The 18,513-nt window shown below is 40.1% G+C and overlaps 1 protein-coding gene across 5 annotated transcripts in view; it reads right to left on the bottom strand.

Moving 5' to 3' along the window:
• The window catches only part of frya (furry homolog a (Drosophila)), an 83,522-nt gene that overhangs the window by 6,862 nt on the left and 58,147 nt on the right, over window positions 1-18,513 (bottom strand). For 3 of the 5 annotated variants that reach the window (XM_056272018.1, XM_056272019.1, XM_056272020.1), the window contains 11 exons: window positions 17,522-17,692; window positions 15,493-15,696; window positions 11,217-11,360; window positions 10,112-10,275; window positions 9,768-10,008; window positions 9,205-9,354; window positions 8,941-9,039; window positions 8,367-8,450; window positions 7,259-7,276; window positions 6,848-6,958; window positions 5,390-5,595 (listed from right to left, as the gene is read on the bottom strand). In XM_056272018.1, the coding sequence (XP_056127993.1) occupies window positions 5,390-5,595; window positions 6,848-6,958; window positions 7,259-7,276; window positions 8,367-8,450; window positions 8,941-9,039; window positions 9,205-9,354; window positions 9,768-10,008; window positions 10,112-10,275; window positions 11,217-11,360; window positions 15,493-15,696; window positions 17,522-17,692 (1,592 nt within the window). The remainder of the gene's footprint in view (window positions 1-5,389; window positions 5,596-6,847; window positions 6,959-7,258; window positions 7,277-8,366; window positions 8,451-8,940; window positions 9,040-9,204; window positions 9,355-9,767; window positions 10,009-10,111; window positions 10,276-11,216; window positions 11,361-15,492; window positions 15,697-17,521; window positions 17,693-18,513) is intronic. The other 2 variants (XM_056272022.1, XM_056272021.1) reach the window with 1 other exon arrangement.

Consider the following 18,513-nt stretch of genomic DNA (forward strand, 5'->3'; position numbering starts at 1 on the left):
GAGGTTACGTCTCTAAATGTTTTTGTCCTGATCATATTATCGCAGTGATTACAGTTGCCACACCTGTAATTTCCTGCACTTGAACTTAACCAGGTATTGGCTTTCTTAGGAGAAAGATGACTTCTCACTATTTTGTCTTTAATTGTTGGTGCTTTCCGAAATGCAATGGAAGGAGATTCGGGCATGACTTCCCTGAGATAAGGGTCACTCATAACTATTTCCCAATTCTTCTTTATAATTTTCTTAATTCTGTTTGCCTCTGTGCTATACTGTGTCACGAAATATACAGAGTTATCTGGATCCTGTGATTTACGTTTTTGTTGTAATAGTTCGTCTCTACTGATGTTTCTCACTTTATTGTATGCTTTGTTAATCACGCTATTTTTGTAACCCCGTTCCTTAAATCTTTGAGTCATGTCTTGTGCTCTGATGTTAAAATCTTCTTCCTTATCACATATTCGTTTCAGCCTCTGGAACTGGCCAACAGGAATATTCTCGGTCATCCATAAAGGATGAAAGCTATCTGCTCTCAATATAGTGTTTCTGTCAGTTTCTTTTCTAAATATAGTAGTATGCAGCGCACCACTACTTTCTTTGAAGATTTTTAAGTCCAAGAAATTAATCTGAGTATGTGAATAATCAAGACTCAGCTTCAGATTTACATTGGTATTATTAAGATAAGCGTGAAAAGCTATTAAATCCACCTCCGATCCTGTCCATATCAATATAATGTCATCTATATATCTGCCCCACCACTCCACATATTTTAAATATGGGTTTAAGTCAGAAAATACAAAATTCTTTTCCCAAAATCCCAAAAACAAATTTGCATAATTAGGGGCAAAACATGCACCCATAGCTGTACCTTTAATTTGTTTATAGAATTTATCTTGAAACAAAAATATGTTGTTTTTCAATGTCCATTCCGCTAGTTGTATAATAAAACATGCAGGTGTCCTTTCGGTAGATGATCTCATATCCAGATAGTATAATAGTGCTTCCAGTCCATCTTTATGGTCTATGTTTGTATACAGTGATTCAACATCCATGGTCACCAAAATAGATGATTCAGTAGTTTTAGTCTTTTTAATGGTATTTAATACATGGGTAGTATCCTGAATAAATGAAGGAAGTTTTCCAACCAATGGTTTGATAAAACTGTCAACAAATTTTGAAGCTGGCTCTGTAATAGATTCATTTCCACTAATTATAGGTCTCCCTGGTGGATTTTCAAGATTTTTATGTATTTTAGGGAGCATATAAAATGTAGGAATCCTAGGATTTTTACAGGAAAGAAAATCACATTCATTTTTTGAAATCCATCCCTCATCTTTAGCATGTGATAAAATATCAGTCAGTTCATTTGTCATTACTTCTATTGGATTGGATCTCAGGCACTGGTAGTACTCACGGTTTTGAAGTTGTCTCAAGGCTTCTTCAATATACTGATCTCTGCCCCATACAACAACAGCACCTCCCTTGTCCGCTCTTTTTATTACTAGCTCTTCATTATTAGAAATCCAGTTCAAAGCTTCTCCTTCTTCTTTTGAAAGATTATATTGTTTTCGTTTTTTTGAAGTGAAGATCTTGTCAATGTCATACATTACTTTCTTGTAGAAGGAGTTCAAAGTTGGATTAGATGAACCTGGCATGAATGTTGACTTGGGTTTGAATGTTGTTGCCTTCTTGTCATAGGTACGAGTAGCTGCTTCAGAAGTGTAGTACAAAGCTTTCAGTTGAAGACTCCGATGAAACTTGAATAGGTCCACTTTAGTTTGAAAATCTTTGGCTGTATTTATAGGGGCATAGGACAAACCTGAACTCATTGTCATGTTCAAGAAACCAATTTGAAATGATTAGAGCTTTGTGACATGGTGGAAGTAGCCATCAGAGGATGGGTACATGGTGGCCATAAAGGGATGGACATGGTCAGAAACAATGCTCAGGTAGGCAGTGGCATTTAAATGATGCCCAATTGGCACTAAGGGGCCTAAAGTGTGCCAGGAAAACATCCCCCACACCATTACACCACCACCACCAGCCTGCACAGTGGTAACAAGGCATGATGGTTCCATGTTCTCATTCTGTTTACGCCAAATTCTGACTCTAACATATGAATGTCTCAACAGAAAGCGAGACTCATCAGACCAGGCAACATTTTTCCAGTCTTCAACTGTTCAATTTTGGTGAGCTCTTGCAAATTGTAGCCTCTTTTTCCTATTTGTAGTGGAGATGAGTGGTACCCGGTGGAGTCTTCTGCTGTTGTAGCCCATCCGCCTCAAGGTTGTGCGTGTTGTGGCTTCACAAATGCTTTGCTGCATACCTCGGTTGTAACGAGTGGTTATTTCAGTCACTGTTGCCCTTCTATCAGCTCGAACCAGTCTGGCCATTCTCCTCTGACCTCTGGCATCAACAAGGCATTTCCGCCCACAGAACTGCCGCTCACTGGATGTTTTTTTTTTTTCGGACCATTCTCTGTAAACCCTAGAGATGGTTGTGCGTGAAAATCCCAGTAGATTAGCAGTTTCTGAAATACTCAGACCAGCCCTTCTGGCACCAACAATCATGCCACGTTCAAAGTCACTCAAATCAACTTTCTTCCCCATACTGATGCTCGGTTTGAACTGCAGGAGATTGTCTTGACCATGTCTACATGCCTAAATGCACTGAGTTGCCGCCATGTGATTGGCTGCTTAGAAATTAAGTGTTAACGAGCAGTTGGACAGGTGTACCTAATAAAGTGGCCGGTGAGTGTATAAACTGTCTGGAATTGAAAGCGGTCGCTTTGGCTCTCAGAGCCCTGCTCCCGTACTTGAAGGACGAGCACGTCTTAGTCCGAACGGACAACATGACGGTAGTTTCGCATATAAATCGTCAGGGTGGACTCAGATCGAGCTCCCTGCACTCGATGGCCAGGGAGCTCCTCCTATGGTCCCAGCACAACCTGCGCTCGCTGAGAGCAGCGCATGTGCCAGGTGCTCTGAACCAGGGAGCGGACATGCTGTCCAGAGACAAAGTTCTCCCAGGAGAATGGTCTCTCCACCCCCTGACGATTCAGTGGTTATGGCAAACCTTTGGCAGAGCAGAAGTCGACCTCTTTGCCTCCATGGAAAATGCGCACTGCCCTCTCTTCTTTTCGAAGAGCACAGACGCGCTCGCCCAAATCTGGCCGAGCCGCCCGCTGTATGCCTTCCCTCCGGTCGCGATGCTACCTCAGGTCATCAGTCGGATCAGGGAGGAGAAATGTGCAGTGCTCCTGGTAGCCCCACTCTGGAAGAACCAGACGTGGTTTCCAGAACTGATGCAGATGATGCAATCTGCCCCATGGCCGATTCCACTGAGGCTAGACCTCCTCAGGCAGGCCAACGGGATGATCCTCCATCCCCGCCCCGATCTGTGGGCCCTCCATGCGTGGCCCCTCAACGGGTTCCCGAGAACCTCCCCAGTGGAGTGTCGAGAACCATCACTGAGGCGCGAGCGCCCTCTACGAGGCGCTTATATGCCCAGAAATGGAAGGTGTTCAGTGACTGGTGTAAACCCAGGAACCTGAACCCTGAGACATGCGAAGTACCGAGTGTGCTCGTTTTCTTACAAGAGCTGTTGGAGGCAGGCCGAACCCCCTCCACGCTCAAGGTATATGTAGCTGCCATAGCGGCATCACACGACCCTGTAGAAGGACGCACACTAGGGAAAAACTACCTAGTCGTTCGTTTCCTGAGGGGCGCCAGGAGGATAAATCCCCCACGCCCCCCCTCGGTGCCGATCTGGGACCTGGCCACAGTCCTGGACGCACTCAAGAGTGCCCCGTTCGAACCCCTCCGAACCGTGCACCTCAAACAGCTCTCGCTCAAAACTGCTCTCTTGCTGGCTCTCGCCTCAGTCAAGAGAGTGGGCGACCTGCACGCGCTGTCATCAAGCGCTACCTGCCTGGAGTTTGGACCTAATGACAGCAGGGTTGTCCTCAGGCCAAAACACGGGTATATTCCTAAGGTGCTCTCTACACCTTTCAGGGCACAGGTGATATCTTTGGCCGCGCTATCGTCTCCAGCAGACGAAACCGACGCTAATTTACTCTGCCCGGTCAGGGCGCTCAGAGTATATTTGGAACGTTCTGCCCTGTTCAGACAGACAGAACAATTGTTCGTATGCTTTGGCGGCCGCACCAAAGGTCTCGCTGTTTCAAAGCAGAGAATATCGCGCTGGATAGTTGATGCTATAGCGCTGGCTTATGAGGCCAAGGGCCTTCAGTGCCCCTTGGGCGTCAGAGCTCACTCTACGAGAGGCATGGCCTCCTCGTGGGCGTGGTCGAGTGGGATACCCATTCAAGATATTTGTGCGGCGGCAGGCTGGGCCTCGCCGTCAACATTTATCAGGTTTTATAACCTACAGGTCCCCTCTTTACACTCCAACATACTGTCGGTCTAGCTGTGCATAGGCTGGAGTGTGTACATGCTGAACATTATCTCCTCCCTTATAGGGTCCGTCTCTGACTGACTTAGAGGATTTTTCATACATATCAGTACATGAAATTGTGCTTATGTGTGTTTCTCTGGGCGCCCATTGGGCCGTTCCACATTGTCCCTTATAAAACCCGCCTTCGGCCGGCTCGTGGATAATTACTTTGCTTAAAGGCTCAGGCATCTGCCTCCCGCTTATTAGAGCGAAGTCAGCACGCACGGCGTTTTACATGGCGTTCCCATAGCGTAAGCTACTTACGCAATAAGAGGAACCTCTCGAAAGGGAACGACTCGGTTACTAACGTAACCTCGGTTCCCTGAGAAGAGGGAACGAGTATTGCGTAAGCTGCCGTGCTTGTGCTTGGTCAGTTCGCTTCAGTCGATTGAACCTAAAGAACTCAGACGACGGGGCGCTCAATATATAGCCCTTGGCCACGCCCATCTTGGCGGGCTCTGACGCGCGCGGGCGCGAAGCACGCTCATTGGAAGCGGGTTCAGAGTCGCCCCGTCATTGGTTCGTGCAGTTGCCGCAGCACAGCCAATGACCGAGCTCCCTCGCTCATTGCTGTATGCTGTGCAGCTGCAATGCGTTTTACATAAAGACTTCAATATTTCTCGAGAAAAGGAGTTTTCCCATAGCGTAAGCTACTTACGCAATACTCGTTCCCTCTTCTCAGGGAACCGAGGTTACGTTAGTAACCGAGTCGATTTTTTTGCGCATACAATGGAATTTAATGATGAACCAAAACTGTTTGGTTACTAGTATTCTTTAAAATATTTTGTGTGTGTGTGTGGTCTGCAGAAAGATATGCAAACAGGTTTGGAATGACATGAGGGTGAGTAAACGATGATGGAATTTTATTTTAAAACATTTATGGTGGTTCCATTATAGAACAATAAGTTGTAGTCATTTCTCCCGGTGGGAAGTTTACCTGCATTCCTGTATATAACGGATGGCTCTAGAGAACTGGTTGGTTTTCAGGCTCTCTAGAATGGCCTGTACAGCAGCCTCAGAGGAGCTGTAGGGGGATTCAGTGGTGGGATCTCTCTGTTCGGCTGCTGTCTCACTGGCCACTGAGGCTGCTGCTGCCCGCAGGTTACTCCTCAACTCACTCAACTCTCTGGACATATTCTGCAGCTAGAATGGACAGCAATTACACATAAATGACAATCAAATGGACTCTTTTGTGAGAAAAAAAACTATTTTAGAACCCTTCCAAAAAGATACAGTGGCGGTACCATAGTACAGTGATGATATCAGAGTACAGAATGATTACTATATTCATGTATGATGGCATTTATATAGTACGCCAACAAAGTTCAAAGTATAATGGTATTAACATTGTACATGTCCAAAAAAAACAACAATGCTAATTGGTACCTAATTAGTAACTAGTAAAAACATTACAAACATACACAATGAGCAAATATTGCTATTTTAAGGAGCCCCGCACATGATATGAAAAAAAATAATAATAATAATAATTAAAAAAAAATACAGATATTGAGGCCAGGAGTTTTTTCCCACCATTTATCAGTTAGTACCCGCATTTTATTGACTTGTTTCCTCATTTGAATTATCTCGTTGCGACATTATACTAATTTGTTTAGTAATTCAGTTATATTTGTTTAGTAATTTAGTTAAATCGTGGCCATATTGTACTTATTTATTCCCTCCTTTTATTTTATGGTCAGATTTACCAATAGCTTGCGCCTGCGCAAACCCTCTTTTGGCGTTAAAAAAATACTGTCAGGATTTACTTAAAACATGCAGAGAAAAATTTGCGCTAAAAAGGCATGGACAGGGTTATTTTTTGTGGCTGACCTTATTGCATATACATTTGTAGGAGTTTCCCTTTCAGACGCAAAATGAACGGGGAGGAGAGTATTTAAATGAATCACGCAAGGTGATTTACTAAAGTTTGTGCTAGTCGATTTACTGGTATTTGCGCCATTATTTTCTGCCCAAAAAAGCATGTCTTGAAGCAGAATCAAATTTGCGCTGCTCTTGGTAGATTGTTTTGGTTATTATGGAAATTATCTGACGATTATCTGCGTCTGTGTTCTTTTATGTGTGCGTCGTCAGTAGATCATGCACAGATCTTTCCACTCCCATTGGCGCTTTTATGGGATTATGCTCTAATGCTAATTTGTTTAGTAAATCTAGACCTTAGTTTCTTAGTTTTGGACACAAGTTTACAAAAACAAGGGAACAAATTAGAACAATGTGGCCATGACTGAACTAAAACAAGCAAGCTAATGAAGCTGTGGGAACAAATTCTTAATTTGTGGCCACAAGATTTCCCCATTTCATGTATGGGGCTCCATTCTATTTCATAAAGATTTGCAAGCTAGACTTTTCAGATGAGAAGACACTGATATCCACATACCTCTGGTATAGAGTTTATAGCGTGAACTTGGCCGATCAATTTACAGTAAGACTGAAAAAGCAGCAGCAGTTGAAAGTGGAGTTTGTAGAGTCTTTGACAAAGCTCCAGTTGCTGTGAACAAACATACATAAATAGAATAAATACCAACATTTGGTTTAAGACGTCTCGTAAGTTTCTTGGGATATAAGAAAGAACTACAGAACAGTTCTAGCATAGAAGACGAAACAAATCATTAACAAGGATACAAGCTTGTTAATGTTAGCAAAACAGCATTTTCATTTAGAAAATATGAGACCTTTGAAAGAAATCTGATTTGCTTTATAATATTTGGGAGTGCTCGTATAATATGGGTATTTGGAAGAAGGGAAAAAGAAGATGTGACGTTAACAAAAAAGATTTTGTTAAACTTACTGCAAGAGATTCCATTTGCTATAAAGCAGGCATTGCAAGACAAAAGGTGAGAAGTGAGAGAAGTATTGAATATACAGTATTGTGAAAACATGCAGCCCAGTGGCACTGGCAATATAAAGCATGAGCAAACAACGGCTCCAACATGCATGAGCAGAAAAAGTTCATGGACAAGCAGAGAAAGAAAAAAAGGCTCACAACTATGTCCTCTTATTTTTATTTTTGCATGGGGACTGTGCTGGGTGACAAAACAAGATGCCAATTATTCACAAATCCTAAATGCCTTTTTTATTGAGAGCTTAGTGTTTTAACTGGTCGTCTTTGTGGATCTTGAAGGGATGAAAACAGTGGCCGGTTGCATAAACTGCTTAGACTAGTCTTAAAAGTTAGTCATCTCATTTTTTTTTAATCTTCCAGACTGGTCCTATCTTTTTAAGGTCAGTTAAAGAAAAAGGTAGATTGGTCTAATTGGAAAAGTGAGACCGATTACTCTTGTCTAACTGCTACTTGGTCAGACTAGTTCTTAAGACACAGTCTTAGCATAGTGCTGGCTAAGTTATTGCAACTGGTCCCTGGTCTATAGAGTCAGGGAAAAAACCTTTTCAGGGTTTTTGCAAACTTCATCAATGCCCAGCAGAGAATAACCCCCAAATCAAACATAAGAATAAGGGGCGTTGTTGTGAAGTAACACAGCTAGCATTTGAAACAGGCGTAAAGTTAAAGAGCAGACAGATAGAAAAGAGATGTCACTCACAGAGCTATCACAGAACAATCGAAACGCAGAAAATATAAGAGGGACATTGAAATGGCATCTGAAACATTTGATTCAACTAATCTCACTCATATCTCAGGACACAATGGACATTACACTGGCATCAATCAGTAGACAATGCAACCACACTAAAACATTCACATAGAGTATTACTGTATATTTGCTTTAGGAAATAAAGACAGAAACGCATGCAATATTTGTGGTACACTGACGCACTGCCGTTTTAAGGTTGTGTCAGCTGAATTGTTAGTTAAAGTTCTAGTTTGAACTATATTATTATTCTTTTTGGAATGGCAGACAATCTAACTGTTATGATATTGAAAAGGCAGAGTTTCATACCTTCTCCTCTGTTTCAGCGGGCTGGTAGGTGATCACTCCATCTTCAGTGCATTTGGGGAAGCTGGCCTTGCAGTTGCGGAGCCACTGGAAGAGTCATAGGCATAACAAAAAGTTGAAAGGAACAAGCTGTAGCATTTTTATTTAAAACATCTACAAAGATAATCATATATATATATATATTGCTTATATTTGTATATATAATCTTATAAACTACCGCTCAAGAGTTTGGGGGTCAGTAAGATTGTTTTTAAGAAACGAGTACTTTTATAAGCATTCTTTATTTTAGAATGATTCCTGAAGGATCATGTGACACTGAAGCCTGGAGTCATGATGCTGAAAATTCAGCTTTTTGCCATCACAGAAATAAATTACAGTATTATATATTAAAATATATATATTTTTTAACTGTTTTACTGTATTTTTGATCAAATAATTGCAGCCTTGGTGAGCATGAGATACTTATTTTAAACATTAAAACAACATTACATTTTACAATTTAGAAATTGTATTTACTGAAAAAAATAGAAAACGACCAAAATATTGCTTTTGTAAAATAATGCTTGTTGGAACATACTGATATGACTCCCTCCTTTTTGTTGTTGTAGGTCTCTAGATACTCCTGCAGCTCTAACACACTGAACTTCATCTTCTCCAAGAGTCCATAAGACACAATCTGAAACACACATTTAAGAGATACTTTTTGTAATAAGTGCTTTACAAAATGGCATGCACACATATACAAATTGTGGTTGAAAGTGTACAAAACACTAGGGCTGGCACTTAATTGATTTGTATTCTAGATATAGCATGCACATACATATATAAACGAGAAACTCACAGTGTCTGCATCGACAAACAACGTGGGACATTCAGAGCAGGATGTCAGCATCTGGGACGACCTTACAAACTTCGCTCCAATTCCACGAAGGCCATCGCCAAGGTAACCAGCAGCGTCACATGTCAAGGTGCAGAACTTGGTCTGTATACTCTGGAGATCAGAAACAACATATCCTGTTTAATCAGCCCCACACCAGCATGCTGACAGCATCAATAAATTACTATCAAAGACGCTGCATGTCTTCCAAAATTTTGGCACTACTTAGTTGTCAGCTTTGTGTGATGAACCAAAGAAAATCCAAGTTAATGAAAAAAAAAAAAAATCAAGATCAAGAAAACAGCCAACAAAAACAGCTCTTGCCACTATTAAGATGAACCACATCAATTAATCATTTATGTATATTATATTATGTATATGAGCATAAGTTGCAAACACTGAGTGAACATGGTCAGTCAGGTGAAAACCCCAAACGCCAACAGGGGTAACACACTGATCAGGCAAAACCCATCAAACGTGTTTGTTGGTGTTTTGTCTGTGCGGTGTGAATTGGCCTTATGGGTTACCTGAAAAAGTGAGGAGAAGACTTGAAAGGTGTAAACTGCACAGGAACCATCCGAGTCGGCCACCAGCTGGTTGAGATGATTGCGCCAAGCCTCCTCTGCATCATCACACACAGTCGGCTGGAAGGCGGCCAGGATGGCGGAGAAAAACGGAGAAGGCGGAGGGGAGGAACGGGACTCTAGCAACAACTCTTCCTTTTCCTCCTCTGCCTGTGCCATAGAGCTGAGCTGGTCTCCAAACCCACTGGAGGAAGTTAATTATGTGGTCAGTTTGACTTTTCCAGACTTTTCTACCAAGACTGAAACAGAATTATGCACGTTGGGAGTTTGAACCTCACATACAGTACCTGGGTACACGGCTTATCTCATCAATAAAGCAGTTGTCTTCACTTTGTGGTGCGTCCCCTGTTAGGATGTCAGAACAACTGCAGGTAGGCGGCGACTCACAAATGCAGAGCGAGATATCGTTCTCATTAACAATGGCTTCCTCTTCTTCAGCTGAATCCTCAGCCTAGTTTGGGACAGGAAGTAAGAAAATCTTAATAAGTATAAAGCATTTATGGCCAATGCAAATGCATTACAGATTAGTTACAGGAAAAAAAGCTGTGGCAACAAAATATATTATTTTATAAATATAAATATTATTATGAAAAGATCAGATTATGTGGCTAACTTTCTCAGTCTGAGCAGTAAGTTGAAATATGGTGATCTTGGCCAAAATACAGAAGTCGATAAAAAAACAGAGTAATAAAATAAAAATAAAAAATTATTAAAAACAACAACATAATTTTACAGATAGATTTCACTGACCTTTCAAAACTAAAACTCTTCATGACGAGAATTGGTTCTCTTTTTAGTCTGTGTTTTTTTTTTTTTTTTTTTTTTTTATAATGTCAGATTCAGATATATTAAGAGACCTTTAAAAATAAGGACCAACACCTGATTGGTCTGGTCTCATGTTTATGGCCACAGGCAATGGGTACACTCTCTTTATTTGCACCCCTAGCATTTAGCATGTGAGTGATGTTACAGCCTTGCCACCCAGAGAGAAGCCATACACATTGCTCTAGTGGCTCATCCAGAGCCTCTCTCTGAGACTGTGGTAGGCAGTGGTAGGCCTCAGAGACGAAAAGCAGTTAGCGGAGAAATGGTTAGCAGATAGAAACAGGGAGCTTTTGAAGAGCAAGAAGTACTTGCAACTCTATGCTGCTTTGCACATTAATCTAATGCCCCATTCTAAAAAATTTAAAAAAGCCTGCAATCGAAAAAGAGTATCAGCCAACTACTACCTAAATCATTTAATGCTAAAAGCAGAGCCAGACAGATAAAGCAAGCACAGAAAGATATTATTCTTTTTTAGCCATGTTAATGGAAAAACTCTAGGACAGAGGTACGGTATGAGTAAGAATGTGTCTGCCCCCAAAGGTCAGCCATTTTGAAGCTCTTATTCACCCGATGGTTTGAGCCCTCGGGTAGTGAGATCTCAAAGCTGGGTGTTGGGGTGGAAAGAGGAATTGGGTCAGCTTGGGTGTTGTCAAAGGAGATAGGCGGGGAGTCCATGGGGTTAAGTTCCTCAGTAGGAGACAAGCTGACATTCTGAAATGAGAAATAGAGTTTATTTAGACTTTATAGAACAGTGGCCGAGATAGCTCAATGCGCTGCAACTGAAGAAAACACATGCAAATAGAAAAAACACCAGCAAATTAAGAAAACATCTTCATCAGTTTGGCAACACATGTGCTGCAAATACTCACAATGCAACCAAATACAGAAACACGCTGCAAATAGCACAGAAATGTTTCAAAGGGAGCCCAACAAGTGATGAACCTGGCTGGGACTGCGTATTGTTCAGTGTGTACTTTTCAGTGGTGTTGTCAATGACCTGAGTTTTTGTTTTATTTTAACATCCTGATTGTATATGCATTGGCCCTCATTTATCAAAAGTGCATACACCAAATTTCCAGCGTACACCTGGCGTACACCCAAAACCACGGTGACTTTGAGATTTATCAAGATGGACGTTGGCGTACGGCACGCTCAAATCCTACGCCAGCTCAGGAGGTGGTGTATGCACGTTTTGAGTTAGTGCGGGAATGCGCAGAAAAACAATTCCTAACACCACAAAATGCACTGACAAACTAAAAGATATTATATATTATGACCCACTGTAAAACAAAAAAACAACAACATAGTAATTATAAACTTCAGTGTTTATTTTTGTGCAACATGGACTTCAATGTTTAATTTGTGTGACTTTACCAAAGCATTTGATTTGTAAGCATATGTATTCCTTCAGTTGCGAGCCTGTGCGCTTTACCCTGACGTTTCATGGTTAGGCCCGGCAGGTGCGCACGGACTAGGTTCGGTAACGAAAGGCTTTCAATGACCAAAAAATAATTCAGACTGACAAAATAATAAAAAATACATTCTTCTTCTTCTTTTAAATAATAATAATAACACAAATAATAATAATGACATTCTTCTTCTAAATAACAATAAGCGTCATTAATAATACAAATCATACTAATAATAAGAATATTACAAATTGTCATGCAATTATTAATGTGAATGAATGGTAGGCCTACTCCACATCACATCATCATCATCACTATTGTACACCCCAATACATGTAACGTGATTCGAAATTGAATGCTAATTCAAAAGACGTGCTGTAAAATATTGCATTGTGATAGGTCATTTCGGCTCCACGTCAGAGAAGTTTCTCTTCTTTGCCGTCTTCCGTGTGTACATGGCGTAAAATGAGGGCGTGGGGGAAGCGGAGACTTGAATATATAGGGGCGTGTTATTCTAATGACGATCGTTTTCAGCCGCGGGATTTATCAAGGGCAGGCATTGCGTACACCTGGATTTCAAAGGTACGCACAGCTTCATAAATCAGGCGGTGAGAGGAGTGTAAGCATAATCTTACGCCAACATATACGCCCGTTTCTACGCAAGAATGATAAATGAGGGCCATTGTGAGTATTTGCAGCGCGTTTCTGTATTGGGTTGTGTTGAGAGTATTTACAGCGTGTTTCTGTGTTGGGTTGTGTCGTGAGTATTTCCAGCGTGTTTCTGTATTTGGTTGTGTCGTGAGTATTTACAGTGTGTTTCTGTATTTGGTTGTCATGATAATTTGCGACATGTTTCTGTATTGGGTTACGTCGTGAATATTTGCAGAGTGTTTCTGTATTTGGTTGTGTCGTGAGTATTTGCAGCGTGTTTCTGTATTTAGTTGTGTCGTGAGTATTTGCAGTGTTTTTCTGTATTTGGTTGCGTAGTGAGTATTTGCAGTGTTTCTGTATTTGGTTGCGTAGTGAGTTTTTGCAACGTGTTTCTGTATTTAGTTGTGTCGTGAGTATTTGCAGTGTTTTTCTGTATTTGGTTGCGTAGTGAGTATCTGCAGTGTTTCTGTATTTGGTTGCGTCATGAGTATTTGCAGTGTTTCTGTATTTGGTTGCGTAGTGAGTTTTTGCAACGTGTTTCTGTATTTAGTTGTGTCGTGAGTATTTGCAGTGTTTCTGTATTTAGTTGTGTCGTGAGTATTTGCAGTGTTTTTCTGTATTTGGTTGCGTAGTGAGTATCTGCAGTGTTTCTGTATTTGGTTGCGTCATGAGTATTTGCAGTGTTTCTGTATTTGGTTGCGTAGTGAGTTTTTGCAACGTGTTTCTGTATTTAGTTGTGTCGTGAGTATTTGCAGTGTTTCTGTATTTAGTTGTGTCGTGAGTATTTGCAGTGTTTTTCTGTATTTGGTTGTGTAATGAGTATTTGCAGCGTGTTTCTGTATTTGGTTGCGTCATGAGTATTTGCAGCGTGTTTCTGTATTTGGTTGCGTCATGAGTTTTTGCAGCGTGTTTCTGTATTTGGTTGCGTAGTGAGTATTTGCAGTGTTTCTGTATTTGGTTGTGTAATGAGTATTTGCAGCGTGTTTCTGTATTTGGTTGCGTCATGAGTATTTGCAGCGTGTTTCTGTATTTGGTTGCGTCATGAGTATTTGCAGCGTGTTTCTGTATTTGGTACATGAGTATTTGCAGCGTGTTTTTGTATTTGGTTGCGTCATGAGTATTTGCAGCGTGTTTCTGTATTTAATTGTGTCGTATAAATTTATCCCCCCCTCAAAGTGATCAGTGCTACTACACTAGTGGCGAGACGGATCACAAAACTTATTACGGATCCGTGGTTTGATTAAAGTCAATTTTATTTTAAAAGGCGCTACTTTGGCTGGCATTGACATAGCTGCCGGCCTGCCGCAGCCTCTCTGTAATCACCACTCTGCAGACTTGCTCAATGTCCCGCCCACGGCGCTATCTGATTGGTTACACCTCACGAGTAATAGCCAATCAACACTTGCGAGACGGTTGCAGGTCCGCTGGGCAGTGGAGCTGTGTGTCGAAAGGAAGCCAGCATATTCAGAATAAACATCACAATCTGATTATCTGTTTCTATGATGACAAGCAGAGTTAGTGTCCCAGTCACACCACTGAGAATGGCCGAAGTTACACATACGGTGTTTCACTCAATTGAGGCTAAAGCGAAGATTTTTTTATTACTCACTCACTCTTGAGCATCTGGCGCGAGTGATTTCAATGTTAAGTCAATGTAAAGACGCGTTTATGTGCGTCTAGAGGTCTTGCGGCGCGAATGAGGCGAATTGACTAACACAGATAATGCATCTGTCTTTTCTATCATTTCACTGTAGCTCAGCATCAATCCGTGGTTCAGCAGAGGCTGATATATAGAAGTAGCCAAGCCTATTAAACTAAGTAAAGCGCTGTTATGTGAACTGTGCATGATCAAGTTCATATGTGTGGAGAAAGATAAGCTATTAGAGTAAAAATATTGCGTTAGGCTACTTCATGAGTTAATAAGAAAAAAGATTTTACAATTCCTGCAAATGCAGTGATGAAGTTCATGTTCATTTATTTTTATAAATAAAAAAATTTCAAAACATCCCCCCCCCCCCCCCCCCTCTTTTTTTTTCACAAATCGCACCCTGGTCGTGAGTATTTGCAGTGTATTTCTGTATTTGGTTGCGTCATGAGTTTTTGCAGCGTATTTCTGTATTTATTTGCAGCGTGTTTCTGTATTTGGTTGTGTTGTGAGTATTTGCAGCGTGTTTCTGTATTTGGTTGCGTCATGAGTTTTTGCAGCGTGTTTCTGTATTTATTTGCAGCGTGTTTCTGTATTTGGTTGCGTCGTGAGTATTTGCAGCACATGTGTTGTCAAACTGATGGAGATGTTTTCTTAATTTGTTTGTGTTTTTTCTATTTGCATGTTTTCTTCAGTTGGAGTGCATTGAGCTCTCTCGGACACCATCTTATAGACATAAAATGGACAAAATCCTATGGATAAAATCCTCCCTACATTATTTTCCACTGAATATTCTGTTTAAAGTTGGAACAAAATGGAAGTTGTGATAGTCTTTTCTTTCCTATATCTGAGTGAAATAGCTTCTCGGACAAGAACAAATGGGGTGGGACTTAATTTTGTCCATCGAGAATAGATGGGATCATTGCAGTATGCTAATGCTGTGATCTCATGTGAGTGACAGGTTATCCCACCCTTGTGCCGGTGAACACAACACCAGAAAAGAGATATTGTTGCAAGATTTTAAATTCATGCTGAATTTAGGCTAAATGTGCTAGAAAAGGCATGTTATGCTTTGTCCTCAACTTTAAACAGTTAATCTGAAAGCAAAACTATGTAGGAAAACCAAATTCAACATTACTAGCTGTGAGGCTGTGAGGATCTGGCTGGCTGTGAGAGACTCTTCCTCAGAAGACTCGTCAGAATCATCATGGACGATTGGAAACAGGCTTGGTGAACTTCCTGAGAGCTGGCTGTCCTCCTCCATTGGGTGGGCTTCAGCCTGGTCCAGACTGTCAATGGAACGCCTACGCGCACCCCAGTTAAAGCTGTCAACTGTCTCACCCTGTCAGAGAAAGAGTGGGAGAAATAAAGAGTCCTCTGAATGGGTATATTGTGCAAAACCATATTTCAAAATGGACAGTCATAGGCTACAGCATGCTCTATATGTGAAGGTGCTCAGTCAGTGAGTTTGTTATATAAGGCCATATTTCATATTACATATATCTCTCTCTCTCTCTCTCTCTCTCTCTATATATATATATATATATATATATATATATACTGTATATATAAATATATATATGTATATAAAGGATTAAAACAGTAGTGAAACAGCAATACAGGAACACATTTGTGTATCAGTAAAGTAAGTAATAAAGTGCCTGAAGGCCATTTCCTTTGGAAGAGGCTCAAGTTATCACTGCAGCCACATGCCTTGACATCAGAGTCAAGAGTCAACATTTACATTCCTACACAGATCCAGTTCAGCAGTTGGCAGCTTGCTTAAACACTGAACGTAAATGCAAAAAGTTAGGAGTATACTTTCACTGCACAGTCATTTTTAATTACTTTCTTTTATAATCATACTTGACAAATACAAAAGGTTTTGATACTGTTACATCTAAGTTTGGAATGAAAATATGATGGCTTCAAACAGCCATGAAATAAAACTCTTCAAATTTATAAGGCTGAATCTGCCTTTTTGAATGTGTCTCTGCGGCATTGCAGCCTCAGCAAATTTGCAGAATGACCTCAATGCACTGACTCGCATGATTTCATAAGACAGCCAAGCTGTTAAAATGCAGACATGTTGAAATCTAATAAAAACTGCATAAGGGGTGACAAAACATTTTTTAGATGTTACCCACCAGTTAATTCTTAAAGTTTCTCAAATACACTATCGTTCAAAAGTTTGGGGTCAGTAACATTTGTTATATATAATAACATGATCACCAAGGCTGCACTTATTTGATAAAAAATACAGCAAAACCAGTAATATTGTGAAATATTATTACAATTTAAAATAACTGTTTTCTGTTTTAATTTTTTAATGTAATTTATTCATGTGATGAATTTTCAGCATCATGACTCTAGTCTTCAGTGTCACATGATCCTTCAGAAATCATTCCAATATGCTGATTTGCTACTCAAGAAACATTTCTTATTATTATCAATGTTATCAATGAAACTGTGATACATTTTTTTAATTAATAGAAAGTTCAAAAGAACAGCATTTATTTCGAATAGAAATCTTTTGTAACATTATAAATGTCTTTATGGTCAGATTTATGAATCCTTGCTGAAAAAAAGTATTCATTTACACTAATTTGACATTGTGAGTTAATGGGTATATTATGAATGTACTGTATAAAAAAAAAGAGAAACAGGACTTACTGACCCCAAACTTTAAGTGTGTTGTAAAGAAATAATTCATAAAAAAATAAATAATTCTGTGGGAACTTTTGCACATTTCATTGGTGAGGAAATGGTCAAAATCATTTATGTTTTTGTAACGCAACACAACATTAAGTTTCTAGGCAGTATTATGGACATGCATCACAATATGGTCTTGTCCTACTGCACACAGCACAACACTGGAGGATTCCTGGGCTTACCTGCATCTCCTTGATGGCACAGACATAGACAAGGAGAGGAGATTGTATTACAAAGAAAGTTAAAGAAAGTTACAGTTGTATTGAGCAAACAGCACAATAGTTTAACTCTGACTAACGCTTTTTAAAAGTTTAATGCATAGCATTGCTTTCCCCAAAGATTCACTTTACTGCAGTGAAAAACAAAGTTCGACCCAAGTCATTTGGAAGTCAAAAGTCTTCACAAGCAAGAGGGATCAGATTGTTTTGGTTGAATTTTTTAAAATATGTTCTCACCTCTCCATCTTCCAGTTCTACGTCCAGGAAGTCAAAGTCCCTGAATACACGAAACTGCTGTTCTGAAGTGGTGTCATCCATGTTTTCTGTGTCCCGTGAGCCGTCCTCAGAGGACACCAGACTGGGCTGGTGCTCAATTAGGTCCAGTTCCCCACAGGATGAGAAAATCACCTGTAGGAAGTGCTTCAGTATGATTTCTCAAATAACACGGTGACATTGATACAATGTTGAGTTTTGATCCAAACCATTATTTTGGTTGAGATTGACATTTAAATTTTTAAAGTGTGTTGGATCAGCATTGAACTTTTTATGAAACCCAGTAGCACACATGGGTGGAGACATTGGACATAGCATTTAACTAACAGTGATTTGTAGTTGATGACCACAAGATCATGCAGGTTTGTATCTCTGCAGAACACTCGTGGGTGTTTCTCAATTAGTGGGGCATTTTCAACCACTTTACCCGATTTGTTCTAATCCACTGGGGCTTGGTTTAGGGGTGGCCTTCATGATTTTAGCAAGTCTAGTGAAAAATTGTTGAAAACCACCAATTGTAGTTTGAAAATGCGCACTGATGTGCATTTCTCAGTAGTTTAACTGATGCTTTCTCAGTAGAGAGAAAACACGGTTGCATCCTATATTGAAGTCTTGTTTGTTGAACCACTTGACATACATGACTTCTATGGGTTTCAAACAATGGTGCATCTATCTTATTATTTATCTGTTTCTTTGTTTTGCTTGCTTGTTATTTTCTTTTGATTTATTGTTACTGAATCTAATGAAATACATTAATTCATCACTTCATAACGTTGATTTAATGACATTAGAATAGATTTTTTTTGTTGAAATCTCACCATTGTTTCAACATTAATTGTGGGTGCAAAAGTGATTTTAAACCAACATCACTTTGTAACATTAATTCAATGCAATTAGCATTGCCGAATCAACATTGACTTTGCGATCTGGTTCTGACATATTTTCTAACATTTAAT

Source organism: Rhinichthys klamathensis, unplaced genomic scaffold (assembly GCF_029890125.1).
Source record: "Rhinichthys klamathensis goyatoka isolate OS25496 unplaced genomic scaffold, OSU_Roscu_1.1 h1tg000329l_1, whole genome shotgun sequence".
Taxonomy (NCBI): Eukaryota; Metazoa; Chordata; class Actinopteri; order Cypriniformes; family Leuciscidae; genus Rhinichthys; species Rhinichthys klamathensis.